Here is a 25,253-nt window from a genome sequence, read left to right as displayed (position 1 = left end):
GATCAATTCTATACAGTTGCAGCTCTTTTACACAAGTTGCAATCTCACCTAACAATCAATTTTGATCCTCTATGGGGTCTTGATGGGTGGTCTGCCCAAGTAGTCAAAGAGTGTCTCTATTGGGAAGCAAACTGCAAGTGACTAGCTGATTTGGTCAATTCTTTGGCTTAGTAGGATAAATTTTGGTGTTGGTTAGCTCTATGGTCACACTTTCAGGTCAAGGATCTAGCTAGGGTCACCTTGTAATTAGCTCATAGTCTTTGGTATGTTTGGGGGGTCTGGATGGTCCCTAAAAAGGCATTCTAGTTTAGGTTTTCTTCCAATCCAGACATCCGCGTTGTAGGTTATTGCCTATCTGAGTCCAAGACTAGGTCATCCAATTGGTGAATTTGGCTTGTCTGTGTGGTCACGTGTGACTCGGACATGTGTGCCCATCCAAGTCCGAGAGGGTGTATCCGAGTGGACAATTTGATCGTTCGAGGCTATCCAAGTGGGAGCTCTCTGAGGGGACCAACTCGGCCGTGCGGGTGCCCAAGTCTGAGAAGGTATATCAGAGTGGACAAAAGTGGTTGGCTGTCTGAGGGGCTAGTTAGGACTTGATAGTCCGAGGCCTAGGGCATCATCCGAGCGGGGAAAAAACATTAAAATGACAAAAATTGATCATGAATGAATCACTAGATCACATGTGCACCCAACTATGATCATGTCCTTATTCTTCAATTAGCCAAGGAGTGTTTTGAGCATACATGGAATCACAGAGAGTGATGACACAATGGATTTCTATTGTTGTTTCTCTCTTGACCTATTGCTTTCTCTCTCAATCTCTCACAACCTAAAATGACCTCTTTCCCCCTTTTTCTTGTAATTCTCTCTCTTTCTTCCCTTACTCCTTATTTTCCTTCTAAGGTAATCAAAATCTATTTTCTTTTCTTTCCCTGCTTCTTGGTTCTTAAAGAAGCTTATCTTTTGTTTCTTTTTTCCTTATTTCTTAAACTTAATGCATCCTACTAATGAAAAATACCATACCACTAATCTAATTAATGTTCCTAGATCTTCCAAAACCTAAACTATTCGGCAAAGGAGATCAAATACCTTCCGACTCCCTCACTTCCTACCTATACCAAGTGTCATTCCAAATATGAAATCCTACTCCATCACTCAATTTGTAGTGTGCAAGCATTTAACCTAGAATCCATTGGTCCCAACAATGGAACCAAAATGTCATTGTTATCACTAGCAACCATCGACACCCTACTAATTGCTTATCAAATCAAGTGTTTCAAGCGAGTGGCAATGGCTACCTCTCACATAGTCATGCATGCTCTCACACAAGGACGTAGTGAGCTTACCGTTGAATCCAATAATTGTAGTCCTCTTCCTTGAATCCTTCGATAGCTCCATGATTCAAGGCACTAGCTCAAATAAGCTCTACCTCCATGCTCCAAACTCCAACCTCCTTAGCCTTGTGTGCAAGAAAAGAGAAGAGAAGAAGGAGAACATGAGAAGAGAAGAAGAAGAGCTTCTCCACGGTCCCTCACTCTCACACTCCCTCTCTTCCTCTCTCATGCACAAGACAGAAGCAAGAGCAAGAGCAAGAATAAGAATAGAGCTAGTTTGCACACACACCAAGAATGAGCTTATCCATTCACTTTTTGGCTTTTATACGTGCCCTTCTCCCCTTGGAAACCCAATCCATTTCCATGACTGACCGTTTGGCCGTGGTCCTCTTTTCCTCTCTTTTCCTATTCTTTCTTATTCTCATGGCTCCTTTACATGCGCCTTTTCATTTACAACTTGCATAGGAGGGAGCCTAGTACTCTTTTACAAAGGACTAAAATGTGCTTTATCTGTTGTGTGTCCTATTCTTGATTTTAAACTTTTTCCCGCGCTTGGTTTTCTTTTTCCATCAAGTTTGTGCAAGCTAGAGAAAAAGAAGTAAAAGAAAATTCAAAATGCGGAGCAAAGTGGAAAAAGGTGGCCCAACTAAAGAATAAGAGAAGAAAAGGCCAAAAGTGCAAGGACAACCTTAAAAGTTTTTTTTTAAAAACAAATGTGCATTTTAAAATGTAAAGGCGCCCCCAAATTTTTGTAAAAGAGCTCCAAGCTCCCTCCTGTGTAGGTTGTAAAGAGTAGATAGCGGGCAAAATGTAATTGAAAGGGAATAGGAAAAGAGGACCTTGATAAGATGGCTAGTCATGTGATATCTTGCTAGGCAAACCATGGATGAGGAATGCACGAGTGATAGAAGATTAGGGAAATGATCTCATATTCTTAGGCAACAGATCAAAGGCTATAAGAGTCAAGATATATATTTGGAAGACCACTCTAGTCGACCTAGATGCCATCTCTGTTATGCTAAAAGGAGACTCACCAACGAGCAAATCCTATGGGCCGTTAACAAATTATATCCCTTGCCTCGAGAAGACAAGTGGGATTGGATGCATATGCTAGCCACCATCGACCTATTATTTTTGGATGAGAAAGAGGATTATAAGCAGGCTGCCAAGACAGCCAGTGACTTCATGGGATTCCAAGACAGTGCACCTACCACACGAGCCTCCAATGTTGAACAGGCCTCCAAATGTAAGAGTAGCCATCATCATTGAGATTGAGGGAAAGGATGAGGAAGAAGTGGCACCTGCACACCCACACATATTGATCACTAGTCACATGACATGTGCCTTTGATGCACTCATTGATGAGGGAGTTAACTTTAATATTCTTATGCATGATCATTGGACCCTCATTGGTCAGCCCCCAGCTATAGCCCATGAATGCTAAACTCGGCCCATTTGGGAAACAATCCTACCCTCTATTAGGGAAATGCAAAGTGGCGATCTCTATCAAGACTGAAAGCCTACCCATGATTTTCTATGTGCTACCTAATACCAAAACCGTAGGTAAGGAATCACTACTAGGCCACACTTTCAAGAATCAAGCACATTGCAATGTCAACTACGACTTGCAGCGCGCATTCACATCGCCATTGGCACTGTGAGGATAGTAATAGCTTTCAGCAAGGGCAGTGTAGCTCCACCCAAGCCCACAGTGCCACCAATAGTAGTATCTAACACAAAGTCTAAGGAGGGGGGTCATGATTGGTCTCACCTTGCCAAGGCTCACCGATCACAACCCAAGGGAAACACAACCAAGACCGCTAATCAACAACTAAAATGGGTACCTAAATGCCAATCACTGCCATTTAAGAGCCAATCCGCAAGGATCATAACTCCCAAATAGCACATGCTAAGTGTAGGAGACATAGTTCAAGATCTAGAACCCGATGAATAGGCAAGTCGCGATGGGTACCTATGGCCCTATTACGTGCACAAGGCTATTATGAGGGCAACAACTAGATTTGGGTACCTAAGATCAAGAGTAGCACATGTGCGCCTCAGCCAACAACTACTAGCCCATCTCCAAAGACTAGTGAGCCACCTAAACCTACTAGACCTATTGAGTCAAAAACCAAACCGGTCGAACTTCAATAGGTCTACTAACCAAAAACTACAATTGGCTATCCCTAAACAGACTCAACCTAATGCTGCTCTAGCGCCCTAATAGCTTCAAAACCAACAAGCAATACAACATTTGAGCCTCAAACCAAGCCCCTCACAAAGTGGCTAGCCCATACCCTAAGGATTAGTCACAGCGGCAAAACACCACTTGATAAACTATCTAGTCCAGTCAAAACCCAACCTCCTATGTAGGCCTTAAACCTTCTTATGAGAAGAGGTCTATTCTTACGTGCGTTGGCCTCTAATCTAGCTGCAAACACAGGGGATGACTTGGTTACATGCATTAGATGCTTAGAAGCTATCTTCACAAAGCTTGCTAAGAGCTATGAACGGTTGGTGGACCTAGGCCTCCTTGATGAGCCCTTAGCAAAAGTGATGTACACACGATGCCATGTAACTGGGAAGAATCCGAGTTCATGCTCATTAAAGTTCCCAGGGTATCCACTATTGATTGCCACCGAGATTTCTCATGAGTAAGCTCATAGACAAAGGCTAATCACCTCCTATAGCAAGAGTAAAACCTCTACCACAAACCACGAGCTAGAAGAACTTAAAAGGCTGGCCATCACTGAATCCTCCTTTCTACATAAATGGTATGTTCTTTGTCTTCAATGGGAACAAGAGGGCTGCCCAATCATGACCAATGCTGAGCAGAGACACACCATCAAAACCTCTAAGTATGACCCTACTTATGTAGCTCCCTCCTCCTTTTAGAGTATTGGCCATCACTCGCAATCGACCCTTGGAAGATCATAACATGGCCCACCCCTATTTAGATCCTGAGGAAAAGCTACACATTGCTAGCAGGATCAACTTCGGTGACTTCCTAATTGATGTCTTGACATACATTACGCACGTAGGTATTAGACCTCATGACATGGACTATCATGGTGGTGCATTGCAACCCCGTGCTTAATGCCCTTAACCCTTCGTTCTCCAATTCTAGGAAGGATTCATATCCTTATCAGGGGGGAGGGGGTAAGGTGGAAAAGAAAACATGTCTCCAACCTCCACCAATGTTTAAAGGAATAATAACCAACTTATGATTGAAGAAAAGTGCCATAATCTCTTTTTGATTGCATGGATAGCTTGAAACCAGAGTCTTTATTGTGTACTTAAGCACTTCATCTTTCCATAGCTTACATTCATTATCTTCTTATTGTTTTGCAAGAGTTATCTCAAGAAAACTAATGGTAAGTTGTGGTATTGTGATAGGAACCTACAATGGTAGGCCAAGACAAAGGCAAGCTTCCATCCATAGAAGAAGAACAGGTGAAGTATGGCCTAATGAGGTGGAGATTAGGGCCTTCAACCAATTCAAGTTCAGGAGCATAATGAACTTGGATGACTTGGTCATGGAAGAACCGAGCGTGAAGCGTCTTGTTAACCAGTGCAACCTAGGAAAGTACGTGGAGAAAGTTGGATAGAATGTAGACCACAACATGTGTGTAGAGTTCTTACAAACCTTCAACACAAATAGGAACCATGGCACTGTTGCAGTGTGACAAGGAGAAGAGCCCCATAGGGTTGAGGTGGAATTGAGCTCGGAAGTGGTGGAAAAAGTATTGGGTCTAGTTAACAAGGTTGAGAGGCGACCCAAGAGGGATGTCTATGACATGCTAGGAATGGACAAAGTCCTAGTCCACACCAATGACCGCATCAACCTAGCCGACATCCCAAATCCTAATGTAAGGTTGCATGCAAAGGTGATCCACACCCTCTTCTCTAGCCAAAGGTACAATGCCTTAATGAGCAGAATTGGAGTGCGCCTATTAGAGAGCCTTGCAGCGAAGTCCCTAGATGAGTTGAACTGGAATGGCTATGTGCAAAAAACCATCAAAGCTTCGGCAAAGGCACTAGCCATAAGGAAAAGACCAACAGGTAGGGAGTCTCCAGCTTCCACAATGGGGGGGACGGAAAGGAAGAAGTTGTCATTCAAGGCATCCACCATCCAAGAGACTGTGGGAGAGGCAGAATGTGAAGAGGAAGTGGGGGAGACACCTAAAATTTCACCATCCCATGAGCAAGAGCAATCAAGAGAAAGGACACTAAGCAAGGGAAGAGAACTGGAGATACCATCTGGCCAAGGAGGGCCTAGGAGGCCAAACAAGATGACCCCTCAAAAGTAGCAGCAAGAGACTAGGGAAAGAATGACCAAGGAAGAAAAGGTTGAATTATAGAGAGTGCAGGCGGAGTCGAGGAGGTCTAAAGAAGAGAGAAGGAGGAAAGCAGAGGCAGAGACAAAAGAGATGCACAGGAAGGAAGAGGAAGATTTAGATCGAGCTATTCATATGTCGGTGGAACAACCCTCGAGGGAGGAGGAGTTAGCCGTGATTAGTCCACCAACAAAAGAAGGCCCAAGTACCAACACCAAAGTGCCAAAAGTTGAACCACCATCGATGGCACAAGGCAAAGGCAAGGGCCTGTTGTATCCAATCCCGCCTCCTCTAGTGCCCCAACCTGTAGCTCTCACAACCACCCAAGGCATCACTAGCAAAGTGGATGCAAGCAACCTCGTGGCCTAGGTGCAATAGCTAGTGAATAAGGTGCAACAAATAGCCCCAGATTCAAGTGGGGGAGCTCCGACAACTAGAACAAAGAGACTGAAAACTGCAAATGTTAAATCTAGGCAAGGCCCCAAGAAGCAGAGAATAGAGGCATCAACAACAATCATATCTACAGCACTGCCATCATCCATGGGCTACGACGAGTATGTGAAAGAGCTTCTCACACAACTGGACATGGCAAAGGTAGAAAAGAAAATAGTGGTAGCCGAATTGGAAGTTGAAAGAGAAGCATTGGCAGCCTTCCAATTGGCAAGAACTCGCCAAGTAGCAGGGTACCAAAAAGAAATCTACGAGAGCTAAAGGAAGAGCTCACAGCAAAGGAGAAGGAAGAAGATAATTGGCAAGGAAGGCTCGAAGAAGAACGACAAGAACTAATAGGGTTGCAAAGGGAGTACAAGCTCGTCCTCATGCAACATGAAGAATTGAGAGAGCAGTTGAAGAGGATAGAAGAGGCAATGGATAAACTTGAGGCAATAGATGCAGAAAAAACTCAGAGAGAGAAAGAGCATCGAAGTGACATGGAAGTAATGGAGCATCAACTGCTAATGGACCTGGAAGAGCAAGGAAGGCTAGAGAGGAAAATTGAGCACATGGAGAAGGAGAAAGAAGAAGCAATCCATAGGTGGAAAGAGATGGAGTCGAGGATGGCGGCCTTAGCACAAAGCCAAAATGAAAGCCTAGAGGAGATGAAGCAAAGAGTAGAAGAATGGATCGCCAAAAGTGAGGGAAGAGTGAGAGAGCTGGCAGGCCATCTAACCCATGTTGAATGCAATAGAGTGTTGGCAGAGAGCAAGTGGCAGAGGCTATAAAGATGAGCATGGAAGCCCAGCAACATGCCTTCCTCATCACCATCTTAGATGTCACACATCCAAAAGAGGAGGATGCTATTGAAACCTTAAGGAAGAAGCTGGAGATTACCCGCCAAGGGCCATAAGGCACGGCCTATGTATCAAAGCTCACGAAGTAGAACTGGACCTAAGCCAACGAGAGCAAAGGGAGTACCTACTAAGGGCAAGACTAACAGTCCAAGAGGAATGGCTAGGGTATGCAAAGGAGGAGGGACCACAAGAGCCAATGAGAGAAGAAGAGCAGCAGATTGCCATCTAAAGTGGGGCAGGATTTTGAAGTGAGGCAACAAGATGAGGAACAAGTCCCCCAACCACCCTCTCCAAGACCATAAGCTCAGCGCAAGGAGTGCCACCAGAGGATGCAACTGCCGAAAGAAAAGAGGAGGTCAGGAAAAACAAGAAAGAAGATGTTGGAACAAGCACGAAGAAGACTAAGGGCGCAACCCCTAGCAATTCCGAAAGCCCCCATCCTGCAAAAAGAAAAATGTTTTCCAGTCAACTAGAACATGGAACTTGCATTGAGTGGGAGAACGAGTGCAAGCCCTTTGAATTTACCTTCCAATACCCACTCACACTGAGCCGACTATTATCTCCTAAAGTGGTAGAGGAAGTAATAAGCATGGGCAGAAGGCTTGGGGATCGGTGGAGTGCAAAAAAAGAGAAAAATCCAACATTGTGGGGGATAGAGGCATAGGACTATTGGGAAGACAAAGTCATGGAGGTCCCCAAGACCATCAAAGGGTATGAGTCACAGCCAAAGTGGAGGTGAAGAATATGGGATGGGAACATGGATGCATGGATGTCATTTTGCACCACCCCACCCTACGAGAGAAACAACCCAACATACATGCCACATGCAAGAAGGGTAGGGGTGAACTTTAACTCCAACATCCATGGTCATTACGATTTCCCTAAAATCTACAATGTAAATGCTACTAAGTCGGGAGGAAGCTCTTATATTCTCCGAAAATGACCTAGAACACAATATTAGTGAGTTTGGGAATCTCCCAATTCCCATTTTTTGAATACTAAAAAAGTGGCACCCAAATAACATGCCCATAAGTTTCTCAAAACCATATGATGTGACCTATCATTGGAAAGCGCTTGAAAAATGGAATCTAATGAGCTATAGAGCGCTTGATTTGGAGTTGTAGTGTTCAAGTTACGACAAATCCAAAGATTTGACCACATGTCCTGGAAATTCCCATATTCCCCAATATGGTGTTCTAGGGCCCTCCGTCTCCCATTTCCTTAGCAAATTCTTTTCTTCCCCCAATCCTGCTTTTATCACAACCTATAACTACCTTAGACTACTTAGAGTTTTGCTTAAGCAAGAGCCTACCTCTCATGAATTTCACTTACCGCCCTTGTTTTTTAATTTGAATGATGGTATAGATAGTTGTGCAATGGCTAGGCTCATGATGAGAGCCACCCTCCTTCCATCCTTTTTCATGGGCCTACTAGAGGACATGAACGACAACCGATTTACTAGGTGTAGTCATCCATTCTTTTCAACAACTCCTATGAATGTACACATGAATTTAAAGGGATATATGTAGAGTAGGAACTTCCTTAGTAAGTCGTTTAAGACCCCAGCCTCCTCCTCTCACGACCATGAACAAGAGGACTTGTTCCTTATGCACATTCAAAAAAAAACAAACAAAACAAAACAAAAAAAAGAGAGAGAAAAACCAAAAAAGGAAAGAAAATGGAAATAAGAAAAAGAAAAAGAGAAAGAAAAGAGAAAAAGGAAAGTCAAGCGCAAGGAAACAAAAGAAAATCAAATAGAAAGGGAAAACACACCTCACTTGATGAGTGCCACAATCACTACACTAAGGGGTTCTCAAGTTAGGCACGTCCAGTGGCCTTGGTCGACCGGCTCCATTCCTAATCCCCTAGCCCTTTTTCCCCAGCTTCATGCTTAGGACACACCATCAAGGGCATATATGACACACCTAGGGAGGTCACACTCTGACCTGCCTCCCTAAGCTACACTCACCGCACTTTCCCCATACACGAACTGGGTCCTCAAGTATGGGACAACACCCCAAGCTTACTTGTGGTTTGGACCCATCCCCCAGTTCCATTAGCACTGGACATGATACACAGCACAGTGAGATAGGCACACCCCCAAGTAGTGCACTATCTTTTCTTTTTCAAGTGAATCTAACAACCCACGTCTACCACCGACTCTTGAGGCCCCTGTCACCCACTCAGCATACCCTCAATCTCCACCACAATCTCAACCATTTTGACATGCTTCTCTCCCATGTCCAATCCTCACAAAGGCCCCATCATTAGTTCACATAACCACACTTCAATCATCCCATCCCTCATCAACAAAGTCCTGCAAGTGCCATGGTTTTGACTAGGAGGGGGGTAATGTTAACCCCAATGCAAGATAGAGAAAAAGAAGCAAAAGAAAATTCAAAATGTGGAGCAAAGCTTAAAAAGGTGACCCAACTAAAGGATAAGAGAAGAAAGTCCAAAAGTGCAAGGACAACCTTAAAAGTTGGGGGGGGGGGGGGAAAAAAAGCAAAGGTGTATTTTAAAATGTAAAGGCACCCCCAATTTTTTGTAAAAAAGCGCTAGACTCCCTCCTGTGCAAGTTGTAAAGAGTAGAGGGGCATAGGTGAAGGCATAATGTAAATAGAAGGGAATAGGAAAAGAGGACCTTGACAAGATGGCCAGTCATGTAAAAATGGCGATGGGTGCTCAAAGGGATGAGGGCATGCATAAAAGCCAAAAAGTGAATAGAGAAGCTCATTCTTGGTGTGTGGCAAAAGGAGCTCTTATTCTTCTTCTTCTTCTTCTTCTTCTTCTTCTTCTTCTTCTTCTTCTTCTTCTTCTTCTTCTTCTTCTTCTTGCTTGCTTGCTTGCTTGCTCATGCTTGTGCTTGAGAGACGGAGTGTGAGAGTGTGAGGGAGTAAGTGTGTGAGGGTGAGGAACCTTGGTGGAGAAGCTTCTCCACCTTCTCCTCTCTTCTTCTCTTCTCTTCTCTTCTCTTCTCTTCTCTTCTCTTCTCTTCTCTTCTCTTCTCTTGTCTCGCATGCGTGGCTATGGAGCATGGAGCTTGAAGGTGGAGCATTGAGCTTGCATCTCGGATCATGGAGCTACTAGTGTGCTTGAAAGAGGAGGGTACTCGATCGGGCATTGAGGCAAGCTCACTACACTTGTAGGCTTGATAGCATGTATGGCTATATGAGAGGTAGCCATTAGCATTCGGCTTGAAATGCTTGAGCAATAACTAGTCAATGGGTCTTGGCACCGGTCGAGCGAAAGGTCCCATAGGGTTGTCTTCTTATGATCCTTCTTAAGCCTTCTTTGCACCTTGTGTCATTCCAAGGGATAACAAGAATATACCCCTCTTAGTCAATGTCACTTTGGTCCTACCCTTGTAAAGCTATTCATGACATCTAGAACCTCTACTACTTATTCCATTAGCTGCTACTACTCAAGGCTTGACCGATGGAAGTCTATTAACATCAAATGGTTGTTTTAGTTACAAGATGATTAAGGAACACAAACCTTCATTCGTATGCAAAAGTAAACACAAGCAGATTGCACTAATAGCTGGGTCTATGGAGAGGGATATTAGAGGCATTTGGCTCAAGGTAAAGATCCTTTTGCATGAAAACATGCTACACACACACTTCTTTGATTGTTCTCTTGGAACCACCAAGCCTAAAATCTATTACATCGGCCATTCTAGCATATAAGAAAGGGTTGTCCAAAATCTCTTCCATTATTTTCGCTGCATGATTATTAAACTTCCATTTGTTATGGTCAAGGAACCCACTTGTCTTGCTCATCGAACATACTATGACTATGGACTCAATGGAAGCACTAGGTTTTCTACATCGAGAATACCTCCATGGTGTAGGAAGATGGAGAGCAAAAATGTGCAGCAGAGTTCAAAGAAAACAAAGAGGAACTCCAAGGGCTATGGAGTCAAGGAAAGAGAGAAGGAAATGAGCACTTAAGGATTTCAACCAAGAGGGTTCCACCACTTCTTTTGCCCTTCGATAAGAGAAATGGTTGAAATGTGACAACAAACATTACTATTGGAAAATAATAACCACTCCAATCCATTTAAGAGAACCTAACAATTAACCCACTTTATGTTGGAAAGTGACAATTACTCTAGCTATTTCAATAAAAGTAACCATTTCAAAAATGCCAAAATGATTTTTGGGAAAAAAAATCCATAATGTAAGCCTTCTCCTCATTAGTGGAGTGCACTCCCTCTTTACATACTAAAAGGGAGAAAGTGACCTCAAAATCTTGCTAATGACTCATGGGCTCATTCATGAAGCAATTTGAACTTCTCCCACAAAAGTGGATGACAATTGGATATTGTAGTCAATGTATGTCTTCATTGAAGAAATTGGCATATTGTTCAATGACTCGCTGATGTCTTTTTCTCTTGTTGGAGTCTCTCATATGATCTTGATAGCTTGTTTTTCATACAATCTACTATTTGGATACTTCTAGGATGATAATTTTAGGAAATTTTATGGTGGGCTTTCATCGATGTGATCTATCATGTTCCTATATTCACTTGGTGAAACCTTGAGAGTTTCATGTAGCAAGAAAAATAGGAAGAATTCATGACAAATTTTCAAGCTTTTGTGACTATACCTAAAACAGAAGGTAGAGCATGTACCTTGGATTTTTCCCTCATACAAGATGTAGCATTATTCCAAGGTTTGAGGGATTTTAGCTCTTGTCAAGGTAACATATTATGCTAATGAAATAAATATGTACAAAGTAATTAGAGTTAACAATATACAAGGGTTAGTGTTTTGCAATTTTAGGAATTCACCAGTTATAGAAATTTGGATTGTATAGTCCAATTCAACACAAGCATCCAAATAAACTAGTTTCGTAACTAATACATAAAGGTAAGTAATCATGCTATTAAGAAAGGAAGGTCATGGAAAGAAATTGGCTATGTGTAATTCCTCTTCAATTAGAATCTTATAAAGAAATGGGTGATATTTCAACTGTGAGGGCATCTCTAGATTCCAAGCTAGGATGATAGAGAGTGTAGTGGAGTGGTCTCATAATAAGTTGGGACTAGATTCAAGTGTATTCGATGTATGTCACTGCTTCGCCGTTGTCATAAGACAAGAACCATCGTGAGCAAGCTCAAACCAATGAGAAAACCACATTTTCAAGAATGGACCCAAGGAATCATAATTCTTCTCAAGCTCATCAAGTGCTAACTAATCATCGAGCTCGGTCATCACAAAAGCATGAGAGGGAATAAGTCAGCATGACTACAATTGCTTCAGAGGGAGAGTCTTAGCATATTCATCTTGAACCAAGAGGCTTTTGTGGAAGAGATATTCACTCTATTTCCAACTGGGATGCCATTTGGAAGCAGCTTGAATCATCATATTGTTAGCAAGGCCCAAATCAATCATAGTGAATAGCTTGGCATAGGTGTTGAATAAGGCATTAAACTAGAGAAGCCAACCTACTTAAAGGTTGACAAACTAGCAAGCATTTTCTACAAGTGGGTGGATCAGGTTTAGTGGCATTGATTTGAGCGTGAGCCTAAGAAATGACCTTTGAAGTGTTTTGGGATTTAGTCATCTCAAATTTTTCTATCTAGTGGGTTGAGTTAGTATGGACACCAATAGCTTCCACCTTATGACCTAGAGTTTCAAGCACACTACTTTTTGCCCTTGTGTCTCTATTAGTAGACATTGTATGTACATCACTTCGTCGCATAACATTCAATAAGGATGCAATCTGCATGGTATAGCTGAAGATGAGATTCTGTGTCACTTAGCCTTGGAATAAACCACTCATAAGAATTAGGATTGTAGTGAAGAGAAGCAAGGTGGTCGTGAATTCTCTTCATCAAGCTCTAAAATCATGCATTCTTATAATTGGCATTGCTAAGGAGGCTAAGATTGTTGTATCCCTTGTCTCACAATTGTACTATGTCTTTGAGTATAGAAGCAAAAGACAAGGCAAGTCCTAGTAGCATAAAGGATGTCTTTAATTGTGCCAACTATATCACCCACTCCAAATCAAGTCTAAGTGGGATGCTAAGGATGCACGGCTCATGCATTACTAGCTCTATCCATAAAAAGAGCAAGTATAGCTCATGTTTTCTCATGAAAAATTACCCTCAATACATTACGTACATAATGTATTGGAAAGTGAATGTTCAAGGTTTTATCTACTTCACAAATGACCACCATTTGGTGTCTTATCCCAATTATCGGAATGGACATCACTTGTATAGCAAGGTATTATTGATCCACTCATTAGAGGATTGCCATGAAATGATCTCAATACATGGACACCCAAAAAGTATTATTGGAGAGAGGGTAGGAGAAAAAGTCCAAATAAAGAGCCGTCTTCATTTTACAACTAGATGCCAAAAAACCCACAAGTAAATGTCATATTTCGTACAAAAGCATGCATCCCTCCCCAATAGGGTATTATGTGAATGATTCCTCTTGGCAAGAATGAGGGATCAAGGTTTAGATACGTGGTTGTGCAAGGTTTTGATCACAACAGGGTATTATGTTAATGATTCCTCTTGGCAAGAACAAGGGATCAAGGTTCAGATATATGTGGTTGTGCAAGGTTTTGATCACATCTGAGTGCTGATATAAGGTGTGGATTTCATGTATAACCTCAAAAGGCAAACTATCTACATGAATAAACTCAATCCAAGGTTCAAGACAAGTAATCCAATACATGGGTTACTAGCATTATATTTATAGCATTGCTTTGAGACAAGATTCACTAGCTCACAGGATCAGTACAAGAGAAAAGTACTTCAATTGATATACCAAGAATCCAAGAACTCCACTGAACTTTAGAATATGAAGTAGAAAATGCTAGAGGCAACAACCCCTCTCAACACACTCAAACAATCTTCTTCCTTGAGGTTGCTAATTAGTTGCAACATTATCTTTCTTACTTATCTTCTTTTAGCTTCAAAAAAAGTTAGCACAATATCTCTTTGGCTCCCCATAAATAGGGTGTATAAATAGAAGAAAAATTCTTTGTAAAACCACAATTCAAGCTTATAAAGCTTCTTCGAAGTCAAGAGAATCAAGCGAGCAACATTTCGTATTAGATAAGGTTGATATCTTCACTTTGAGCACAATATGAATGTCAAAGTCCTCCTTTAGTTGATTTTTGCAGCTACTTGGATCCTTTGTCTTAATAGTACTTCCATTCTCTTCCTCCCACTCTCCTCAAGTGGCAACACTATTAGTTTCACATAGGATGATCAAAGGTAGCCCTCTATTCTTTGGAAGGATAGAAGGGAACATAAGCAACCCAACTAGCTATCTTGCTTACTCCAAATGGAGGGAAAAAGAAGAATAGTAACAACCCATATCCCTCAATAAATCATGAGAAGAGAAGGAAGAAATGAATAGCCTTGTTGCAATATAGTAGCATTACTTGCCTCTCTAGCTTTATTGCAAAACTCACTCCAATTTATATCGTTGCTCAATTACCTCCTCTTTATGATCATATTGCACCTATTAGTCCAACATGCCATGATCTCATTCCACATGCCCTTCATATAATTGTCAATTTCATTTCCACTTATCATACCCTCACAAGCTCCAAACAAGCTTGCTAATTCAATCCCAACCTCAATCGAATATCAAAGATGCTAAAATGGATGTTAATATGCTTCAAGAGCAAGCGCAATCCCTACATGAGCAAGTTTTAACTTTTCCAATAAGCCTTTATAAGGCTTTTTAAGAATTTTCATTTTAACCTTACGATGTCCCCACTTCATATGCTTGTAAGGGCTAATATACACTCATTAGGAAAAATACAAACTAAAAAAAGCCCTTTAGCTTAATCACATTTTTAAATTTTAGGTGGACCAATAAGAGAGGGGATGGTGTGCACATTCTATCCACTTGCTTTCTCACCTTTGGCCCACCAATCATGGTTTTTTCTCCAAAGGAGTCATTTTGCCAAAAGAGAATCTTCATTTTTGAATATTTAATTTGGACATAAGATCATAGGATACCATGTGCAAAGGTGGAGGGAAATTCAAATTTCAACCTCCATTTTCTACACCAAGAAATTTAGTACACACATTTTTATGTGATGCAAAATTCAAGCAGAAGGCAACTATTGCTCATGTGAATGACAACAGCTTCCTCTACCGTATAGGCCCCACCCTATGCCACTTAGATAAAGAGCCATTGGTGATGAGACACTTGGAACCTACTACATTAAACATATTTTCATAAAATTTTCTTGCAATTTGTAATTGTATAACACCCAAGTATAGCTCAAAACAAATTTTTAATGTCATCACAACACAAATCCACCACCATTCCAAGACCAAAAAAGCTTATCTTAATCTCATTCTTATGAGGCCTTCTTTGAGTGAATACTTTTCCTAATTGTCGACACCTTCCCACATCTAAAGAGTCAAGTGTAAACCCCCCAAGTTCCTTGGCACGTCTTGTTTCTTAAAGTCTCTTTCCACCCGATCTTCTTGAGTTAACTTAGATACATTAATTTCCTACAAAGGGATCAAATGCTCATCCCCATCATTTCCTAAAGCTTGTGACATTGAACATATTGACAAAACCGATGTAATCCAAAGACCAACATAAAAATGTTACAAGTTCCTTGAGTGATAACAACAATACCTATCTTTGTGCTTTCCACCTATAGTACATTAGTGAAAAGCATACTATGCATTATTTAGAATAACCTTTTTCAAGCTAGTAAGAAGAGCCTATCAATAATGAGATGGCATTGTTTTCAACAAATGTTTAACTTGCTAAGAAAGCTAAGGTTTAATGACATTGCTTACATCTTAAATTATAGTTTGTGTTATGTGAGCAGATTGATGCATTGCCCATGTAACAAGCATCATCAAGTGCATATTTCAATACTTTCAAACACATAGGATTCAAGTTCTCTTTGTGCATGGTGTTAAACCATAATTATATGGTCTTCAAGCTTCTTACTAACCAACTTGTTATGTTACCCAAATTGTTGATGGAAATTTTAGGTCCACCCAAGTTGCCCACATATATCTTGTATAACCATAAAGAAGTCGATTGTGCTCACTTCCACTCATGAGACCAAGTATGTGGCATGCTTCATAGCTTTGATTAACCATATGTGGCTTTGATAACTTGAGTTCAACCTAGGCATTGATTAATCGTCTCCTACCACATGTATACTAATAGCCGAAGCACAATAATAATTGTTAAGAATCCAATTTTCCATGCTCGCACAAAGCATGTTGAAATACCTTGCAATTATGTACGAGAGCAACTCTCTACATGTTAGATAAGCTTGGTTTGTGTGCCTACAAAAGATGACTTATCAAAGCTATTCACAAAGGCTCTCACACATGAGAATAGTAAAGCCTTTTGCAAAGCTTCAATATTATTGCTCTTTCCATATTGATCTATCATATCCCTATGCTCGTTCATGCTGTTCATGCCATTGCTCCTAGAGGGGGTCTTTAGTGTATGCTGTGATAGTGATATAAGAACACACTTAAAACCCCTCTTATCCCTTTCCTCCTTTAAAGGCTTCTCATCTCGAGCTTGTGTATATCATACTCTTGTTCATTTTGAGATTGTACAGCCTCTATCTCTAATGGCAGCATTTAGAGCATCCCAAAATGGACTACCTTTCTTCTGCCAGTATTAGATTCAAAATATAACCTTGGCATGGAATAATGGATTATCAATCTATACAGCAATTGACATTTTAGATGGTGTTTAGAGGGGGTTGGATAGATATCTACACTTACTAGTGTTGTCACTCCACTTCATGGCTGTATAAAAAGGTAGGCTAGCCATTTAAAGTTTACCTCCGTGTAGTGGTTGGCAAAGAACACAATCACATTTGTGTAAGTGATTACATAAAATCTGTGCCACAGATAATGCATGCAATGTCAAAGCTGCTTGGTGGTTGCTGTAAACTGAACCCACTTATTTAGACAGTCCACCATTTAGGTAGAAAAGCCCTTTTGCTTAAGCCTGCCGAAACTACATGTCCAAAAGTGAATCCATTTGCATGTTGCTGTCATCATCTGATGCTTCAGCAACTGCATAGAGGTCTGAAATTGTCAATGGTGCGTGCCTTGCAGCATATTGGAAAAGAATCTGTGAAAAGGAAAATTTAATTCATTATTCCTGAAACTGAAGGCTTTACCATTTCTTTTCACTAGTATTTCCAGTGATTGAATCTTGCTGATACACAATCTCAAAGCAAGATGAACTAACACTTAATGGACCAGGAACCAATACCTTGGAGACACTATCAGCCCCTGCTCTAAGCCGGTTTGCAACTCCTTGGTATTTGATGTCAGCAGTTCTAGGCTTACCATCCACGATCTTCAAACCCTGATCACCTATAGCAAACCTTAACAGCATACCCTCTCTTAAAAATTCTTTGTTCTGCAATGAAGTGAAAGAAAGTGTTAGAGACTAAAATTGCATCAAAAAATAGGATAGCAACAACACTAGGAGAGGAACAGCCCAATTTAGATCCTGCCTCCCCTCACTTGACTCTTGCTCCCTCCTTTCCTCACTGCTACAGTGTCTGAGAAAGGTCACCAAAATATTGACAAGAAAAGCAATGATTGATTTACCTACAGACCACCAAAAGATCCTCATCATCATCTGAGAAAGGTCATAAAGAAGACAAGGAACTCAAACAAGCTGGAAAGGAATCTGAGACACAATTCTCTCCACATCATCTAGAGCAGCCTTTGCTAGGGATTCACTTACACATCCCAGCCAGAGGGCATTCAGGTTTTGATTGGGAAAAATGTCTGAAGTTAGCAAATCCCAACTATACACATTAAATTATTTTCATGGCTCCTTTTCACTTTACCCTTCTACTGTCTCAAACAGGAAAAAAGAAACAAAAGAAGAGAATCCATAAGGAATGCCTCAACCTGCAGGATGCATACACATTATCATCATCTCTTGCTTGTGAGACCATCATCAAGTCAAAGGGTACATTAGGAGCTTCGCCCTCTTGTCACTCAGTCATTCATATTGTCCGATCAATTTAGTCATTCTTATCTAGCCCAACAAAGCCATGACTTCTACAAATTCAAGAATCAAGAGTATTAGTTGACCCTCAATGAAATTGACAGAGCAAGTTGTGTGTTACCATATTTTGCTAGTGATGTGTGAGCACACTTAGGTCTATTAGGGCACCTTTTTCCCTCTTTAGGAGGTTTCTTTCACCTGGCATGGTATATATGCCTATTCACTTTTAGGACATACTCACATTCTCCATAGTATCTTGAATGCCCAAATGACCATTGATTATGCATGACATACACATGAAGTGGTGTCTCTAGTGCAGTTGGATTTGAAAATGGTGTTTGATTTCCTAGAATGGTCTTTCCTTGTGGATCTCATGCAAGCTATGGGCTTTGGGCCTCATATGTCCAAGTTTATCCATACAATTAGTGTGGGTGCTACATCCTCTGTTATGCTAAATGGTGGAGTCACTGAGCCCTTTCCCCTTGCATGCTTAATCCAACACAACTACCCTTTGAGCCCTCTCTTGAAAGAGAGAGAGAAACAAGAAACTCATGAATCATAGCCCCTGGAGTGTTTGATGACGAAGGAAATACCACCACTAGTGTTGAGAAGGTATTTGGGGATCCAATGAAACAAATGCTAGATAGAGCCTAGAGATGGCCTCTCGAACCTGAGTAAAGGAGGGAATGGAGAGAGAGGTATCACCCAAAATCTCCTCAATGCCCACATCCGAGTTGATATCTATGGAGCAATATGATGGAGATGAGGAAACACGCAGGTTGGAGAGCTATGGGTGGCAACAACCACTATCTCCCAGTGGGGTGGACTACGAAGCGGAAGGAGTGGAAGTAGTCAAACAATCTCTCTCTCTCAAAGGAGCGAACTGATGAGACAACACCCAACAGCCATTTTCTCTTGATGTAGCGGATTGCAAAACCATTGGCCAAAAAAGCCATAGCACATTGTGGTGATCTCCAAGAGGGCCTATTGCCACAAGGGATAATAGAGCCTCCGCTTGCTCACAAAGACTTAGTGCACCTCGGATGCATCTTATTGCTTGGAGATAAAAATCTAATAGCCAATGCAAAATTATCTTTATGCCCAAACAAGTGAGGTGGTATACCAAAGTGGCAAACTTGTAGAGATTGGGTGGGAGGGTGTCTCCCAATGATGAAACGGAAATAGGGGAAATCTAAAGTTGATGATGAACCCGCAACCTATCTTTCCCTTCTCCAATTAAGAGGACTTTAGCTCTTTGAGCACCTTTGCTCTCATACCATGTCAAGAAAACATGATGGTATGCTTGATACCATGTCAAGAAAAGTGATGGGCCCGTATACACTCACATCATGTCAGAGAGAAGAGGTTTTACAGGGAGAAACACAAAGTGTGTATGGCAAACACAAAAAGAAGAAAACCTCAAAGAGTCAAATGAACAAGAGTGAAGAAGATGATGAATGATGAATCGTTGAATCAGGTTGAACGAATCAAGCTGATACAATGGGGCTGAAGTTCAACAATGACTGCACTATCCTCGCTAATCAAGTAGTAGTATGTGAAGGAAACCTGCACTATGAAGGGAGCGAAACACAATCCTCGAAGCAATAGGGTATCAAAGGTAACGCCAAAATGATGATGAAGGGACAACCAACTGTAGAGGGAGTGAAACCCAATCCCCACGGGCAGTCTATAAAGACACACTCCGGAAGAGGAAAATCAGTTGGGCAGCCTACCAGGTGGTCAAATGCATCCCCAAAAGGACCAAAAATGCAAAATACAAACTATAAGAGATAGTAGGTGTCTACCAAAGTCAGGAGTGATGCACACTACAAAACACAACCTGTAGGCTGACGCCTAAGTAGGAGATGGTCACCAGGTGAAGAAGATGATGCCAGATTGCAAAATGCAGCCTGGAATGGCTGGAGAATGATGACACCAGCTGAGGAGGAGGGTGCCTAAGGATAGTGGGCAGCTGGACAAGGTAATCTGCAGTCAAAATGCAGCCTGCATAGTGCACAACAGAGCACCTAACAGCAAGGGAGTATGAGCCGACTTGCAATGTCCTCCTTGCGGGGTGAGCACCAATGGAGGGGCTGGAAAGGAAAAGAATGTGGGTGTAGAATGAGGGGAGTCAATGCTGTAATTATAGGCACAGACTGTCTAGAGTGGTGCCCTAGTAAGTGGGTGTCCAATCCTTTTTGGGGCTGTCAATGTGAAACCAAAAAGAATGAATGGGAAGTAATGTATTGAATGGACTGGTTTCTCAACACGCAAAACTTTGGACGTTTGGGAATTATTTGGACATGCATCGAGCCTCCGTATTAATGCTGCTACATCCTCCCTTATCACTTCTACAAGCTCGAATTTGTCAGATTTGAGGTGGCAACGTGTGATTGTTCCACAGGGAGACATTGTGAGGCATCTTGGCTATTCCTTGGGTGTAAATGTGCAGCCCAAATGTTTGTTAAATGTATATCACAAAAATTAAAAGTAAAATCTGTTTATTGGAAATCTCAAGCTTGGCCCTTTCATGTGCATCTTAAAGTGGCACAAACCATAGTTACCAGGAACGGGGAACGGGACCCCCTGGAACAGGGGGAATGCCTAAAGTTAGGGAACGGGAACGGCATATATATATATATATATCTGTGTGTGTGTGTGTGTGTGTGTGTGTAGAGAGAGAGAGAGAGAGAGAGAGAGAGAGAGAGAGCTCATAGATTAAGTTAGTTGGAAGATTGCCAATTGGTTTATCTAGTAGCATGGTGGAAGTGAGAAAGGTGGCATGATATGCTAGGTACAATATGGGACAACTAGATTATGGGTAGTAGTATGGTAGGCATTGAAAAGGTCATGTTCGACTTGCCAATTTAGTGACATAATGGATCACACTTTTCAAGGGGGGACCAACAACACAATTAGTAGCAACATGATTAGTAATCATATGTCACACATACCCACACATGCACACATGTTTGTATATATGTGTGTGTATGTGTATCTATCTCGTGTGTGTGTGTCTCACCCACTCACTCACTCACGCAGGAGGGCAGGAGAGGCGGGGGGCCGTAGGCCAAGTGAGCAGGAGAGGCAAGAGCAGGTAGGGCCTAGGCGAGGCAGGCGGGAGCAGGCGAGTGAGGCAGGCGGAGCAGGCGACAGAGGCGGAAGCAAGCAAGACCAGGCGGGTTCTAGGGAACAGCTGCAGGAACGGTGCGGAATGGGTAGGAACGGGGCTGGGAATGGGCAAGAACGTTCCATGGGCGTTTCGCTGGTAGACACATGCTGGAACGCGTTAATCCGTTCCTAAGGCCAAGAACGGGCGTTCCCTGTTTCTATGGCACAGACCATTGCTCCCCATGCTCACTTACTATTTGCCAATGCTACCTAGGACTAATGTTGTTTTGAAGGATCTCACCTACCACTTTTGTTTTATGGTGTGGAAGAAACATTTTGTGCATGTTGGAGCTTGGTACGATCTCTTTTGTAGGCCATGTGTGTTGGTCAACAACCATCGATAGTTATTGCCCAAAAAATTTCTTGAGAATCACAATCTTTGGCATGGTAGTACGAAGATTCAAGATTCGTGGTGGCCATTTTTAGTGCTAAGATCCAATTCTCTACATGTGCTTCAGTTCTTCTCAACCATTTGGTGCATTCTTGGAAAATGGCACTTTGCAAGATCCATTGGCACTCGACAAAGGATAGATTGGCTGCCAATTCTTTCCAAATGGAAATTCGCAATATCCTAGGAGGGAAACCTAAGGAGACACCTAAGTTTAATTGTATGGCTCGCCTTGGATTGGCCTTGATGGCTGATACCACTCTCTTTCCTCCAGGCCCACTTGTGTCTTTTTGCACCATCAAACAGATCTTTCACGTCCCTCGTGGCTACCATGACCTTTGGGGCCAGGTCTCCCAACTTTTGCAAGATCACCAACCTTTCCTATATTTTGACTCTCCCTCGCAAGATTGGGACCCTGCAAGCCGCATTTATCCAGTCTTCTTCAATTAACCAAATTTATCATCTCATAATCAGGGATCAATCACGATGGACAATCAAAGCCAATGCACTTTGGGGATTGCACAAATCTAAAGCCCGGTGGAGATTGATAGTGATGGAAAGATGGCACAACAAGATGAAATTCAAATATAAGATATTCATTTGGCACATGTTGGTGGGTAGTCTTCCCCTTGCTTTCGTCCAATGGAAATTGTTTCTTCTATACTACTACCATTGAGCCTTCATCTCACAAATTTATCTGATGTCCTTTAGCTGGGAGATTTTGGTGCCTTCTTCCTACCATTTGGCATGTTCTGGTGTGCACTAGGATGTGTCCTTTTGATTGGATCTTTGGCAAGCGTATACATCATGGCCCAACACAACCCCATATGAAAATTTATTTCACTTTCTCAGATGTTGGGGTTGTTGGAATATCTAAATCATACACAATACATTCACTTTTTATGCTGCCTTGAGCAATCGAAAGTCATGTTGCAAAGCTTAAGGGTCTTCTTCAGTGGCAGCTTGATCTTTATTCAACATGCTAATATCTTTACGAGAGATGATTTAGTACCTTGGCATTGGGCGGTCTCTTCACTGACCTTGCCCTCACTTTTGTACTCCTTTGTGTATTCTTTTTCATGTGACTCTCGCACTCTGTTAGTCATTTGATAACATATAATCACTCATGTTTTGTCACTACTCTATAGAAACAAAATTTGTATCCTTTTTCATTAATTTGTCTATATAATGATTTATTAAATTTATTTACTTTGCACTAATTAGATATAAAGAAAAGTGCATTGGAGCTGGCCACTGATGAGTGGTCATAGATTATGGTGGACCCATGCGGTGGGTTAGAGGAAAAGATAGTTCACACTTCCACCTATATGGCCTGATTGGGCGCCTGTGACCAGAACTCACGCATATCAGGGTTAGACTCGCACACAGAAAAGATTGATGCCTTGAAGTGTGGGCTAGATCCACCAAAACAGACAGTTACAATCAACAAGATGGCATGATCATGAAATGCTTGTATAATGTGAATGTGTGGGCTGAAAGCTTGAAATGCACATTTCTTTGCATAGGAAAGTCACATGAAGATTTTGATACCGTTTTTGCAATGTACACGGAAAAAGCTTTCATATGACACCCATATTGGGGGGGGGCCTAAATTTTAGGAGCCTCGAATTAGCCTAAAAATGCTAGTCCTAAAAAATAGGGATGTCATTTTAAAAATAGTAAGTTCTGTACTCTGACTGTGCTTACTAAATTTGGTTGTTTCTATTATTGACAGTATTCAGTCCAAAAAGGAAGGCCATAGAGAAGAGACAAGTGTCAAGACACTTGTCACACAAGTTTCCAAGTGTCCCACCACTTGTCACATCTCATGACATGTGGCTGGACACTTGTCTTGTGCTACTCCACTTTCCCCTTTTGTACTAGCTCTTTCCTCTCCTATAAATAAGAGCTCGTTTTTCTTCATTTAGCATCATTTTTCTTTGCTGTAAACTCATGTACAGCACCCACAGATAGCCAAAAACTGACCCCATCCATCCCCATCATCATCTCCCACTTCTCCATTATCAAATTCCTCCATATTCCCTCTTCTATCACTGCTGTTTTACAAGACAGCAAGCCTGTAAATTCATTATAGCACCTCCTTCTCAAGCTCTTTCTTCCATTTTAGCAACAAGAAGCAAGCCCTATCCATGTACTACTGTTCAACGATGGAGAAAGGCTGATTTCCCTTCTTTCTTCTCTCATACTGTAAAGAAATCAGTTCTTATCATTGCATAATAGATAATGCATGTGTGTTTGTACATCTTTGCATGATCTTGTGAGAGTGAGAATTACTTCTCCTCACTCTCAGGTTGATTGTAACTGAGCTCTTCCCTAAGGGACTTGGGTTGAGCAGAAATACATTCCTTCGCGGGGGGGGTTGCCCATCTTCAACCCTCAATCTTGCCTCCATTACTTTTACATTTTCATGGCGGTAATTTTGTGAGTAATTTTCATTTTCAGCTTTAAGCGTTCATTCTCTTTTATATTAAATCTCGAAAACAAGCGAATATCATAATTATTAAGCATACTACGTTGTTCGGGGTATTTACATATTTCTACTACAACTATGTTTCGTAATGTTTGCACAGAGAGAGAAATATAAAATTTTTGAATATTTGTATGAGGGCTCCAACTATTCCACGTGTCAAGGATGACATACAAAGTCTCCCACGATGGCAAAGATTTCTCTTTCCCCAATAGAATGGCTCACGAACCTTCCCCAATGGTTGAATACAAGATGGCACATTTTCCCACCAAACTCAACAAGATTGTGCATTTTCCCACATTCCCCATAGTGGAATGTCAACTTGCACATTCCCCTACTCATTCCACTTTGCATTCCCCTGCTCCCCTTGTCATCCCCCTCACAAGTTCTCTCATTCCTTCAGACTTTTTGCTTGGAGGACATGTTCCCAGTTCCACCATTCCCAAGGGGTGGAATAGCGTTCCCTTGCTACTATGGCATAAGCACTGAAAATGCTTCATTTGGGGATGATGTGCATCGGATTGATGACATGGTGCAACCAATTATGCATTTGTTGAAACTTGTGGATAGAGCAAGGTCTTTTCCCCATGTTCTAGTGATGATGATTGTTTGATAGAGGAGAGAGATCAAGAGACACATGCATAGATACACAAATGCATAACAAGGTGGAACATGTATTATTCTCTTATAAGTGCACTTGCATATGTGTTGGACCCGGAGTTTCAAGAATGTCCTCAAGAGAGAGTAATGAGGTGGTAGATTTTGGTCAAATCAAACACACTTTGGCATTTGTGGTACTTGTTGCATAATCCCGAGGGGATTTTTGGTACTCTGAGGAGTACAATCTATACTTCAGCATAGAAGTATTTAGCTGAAAATTGTTGTCCATTACTGACAACATGGCACGTCAGGGGAGTAATAATCAAAGGAACATCCTTGGTGTCCTCACTCACGAGGACAAACTTGATGGATCAAACTACCCATTGTGGAGTTTTATGGTCCGCAACCTTCTTGTAGCGAAAGACTTGTGGCACTATGTTACAAGTGATTTACGGCGACCATGAGGTCTTACATCTCAAACACCTCATCGTAACGCTAGAGGACAGGCTGCTCATGTTGCAGCCCCTCCTCAACCCCATCCAGGATCAAAGGAGATGGGACTCAAAAGATGCACAGGCACTTTCCTTGATTGCCTTGTCAATGAAAAGATCGATCATTCCACACATCAAGTCTTGTA

At 41.7% G+C, this 25,253-nt stretch overlaps 1 protein-coding gene across 1 annotated transcript in view; it reads right to left on the bottom strand.

Annotated features, from left to right (window-relative positions):
* Nucleotides 1-15,991: 15,991 nt before the first annotated feature.
* Nucleotides 15,992-25,253, bottom strand: part of LOC148041931 (snurportin-1 protein) — a 51,403-nt gene continuing 42,141 nt past the window's right edge. Inside the window, exons 6-7 of the mRNA XM_087684200.1 lie at nt 17,217-17,366; nt 15,992-17,072 (exon numbers count right to left, since the gene is read on the bottom strand). Coding sequence (XP_087540326.1) covers nt 16,956-17,072; nt 17,217-17,366 — 267 coding nt within the window. The 3' untranslated portion in view covers nt 15,992-16,955. The remainder of the gene's footprint in view (nt 17,073-17,216; nt 17,367-25,253) is intronic.

This window comes from Lygodium microphyllum, chromosome 1, assembly GCF_053477565.2.
Source record: "Lygodium microphyllum isolate KBCC chromosome 1, Lygodium_microphyllum_v1.1.10, whole genome shotgun sequence".
NCBI classification, from domain to species: domain Eukaryota; kingdom Viridiplantae; phylum Streptophyta; class Polypodiopsida; order Schizaeales; family Lygodiaceae; genus Lygodium; species Lygodium microphyllum.
This window is presented reverse-complemented; position numbering and strand designations above follow the sequence as displayed.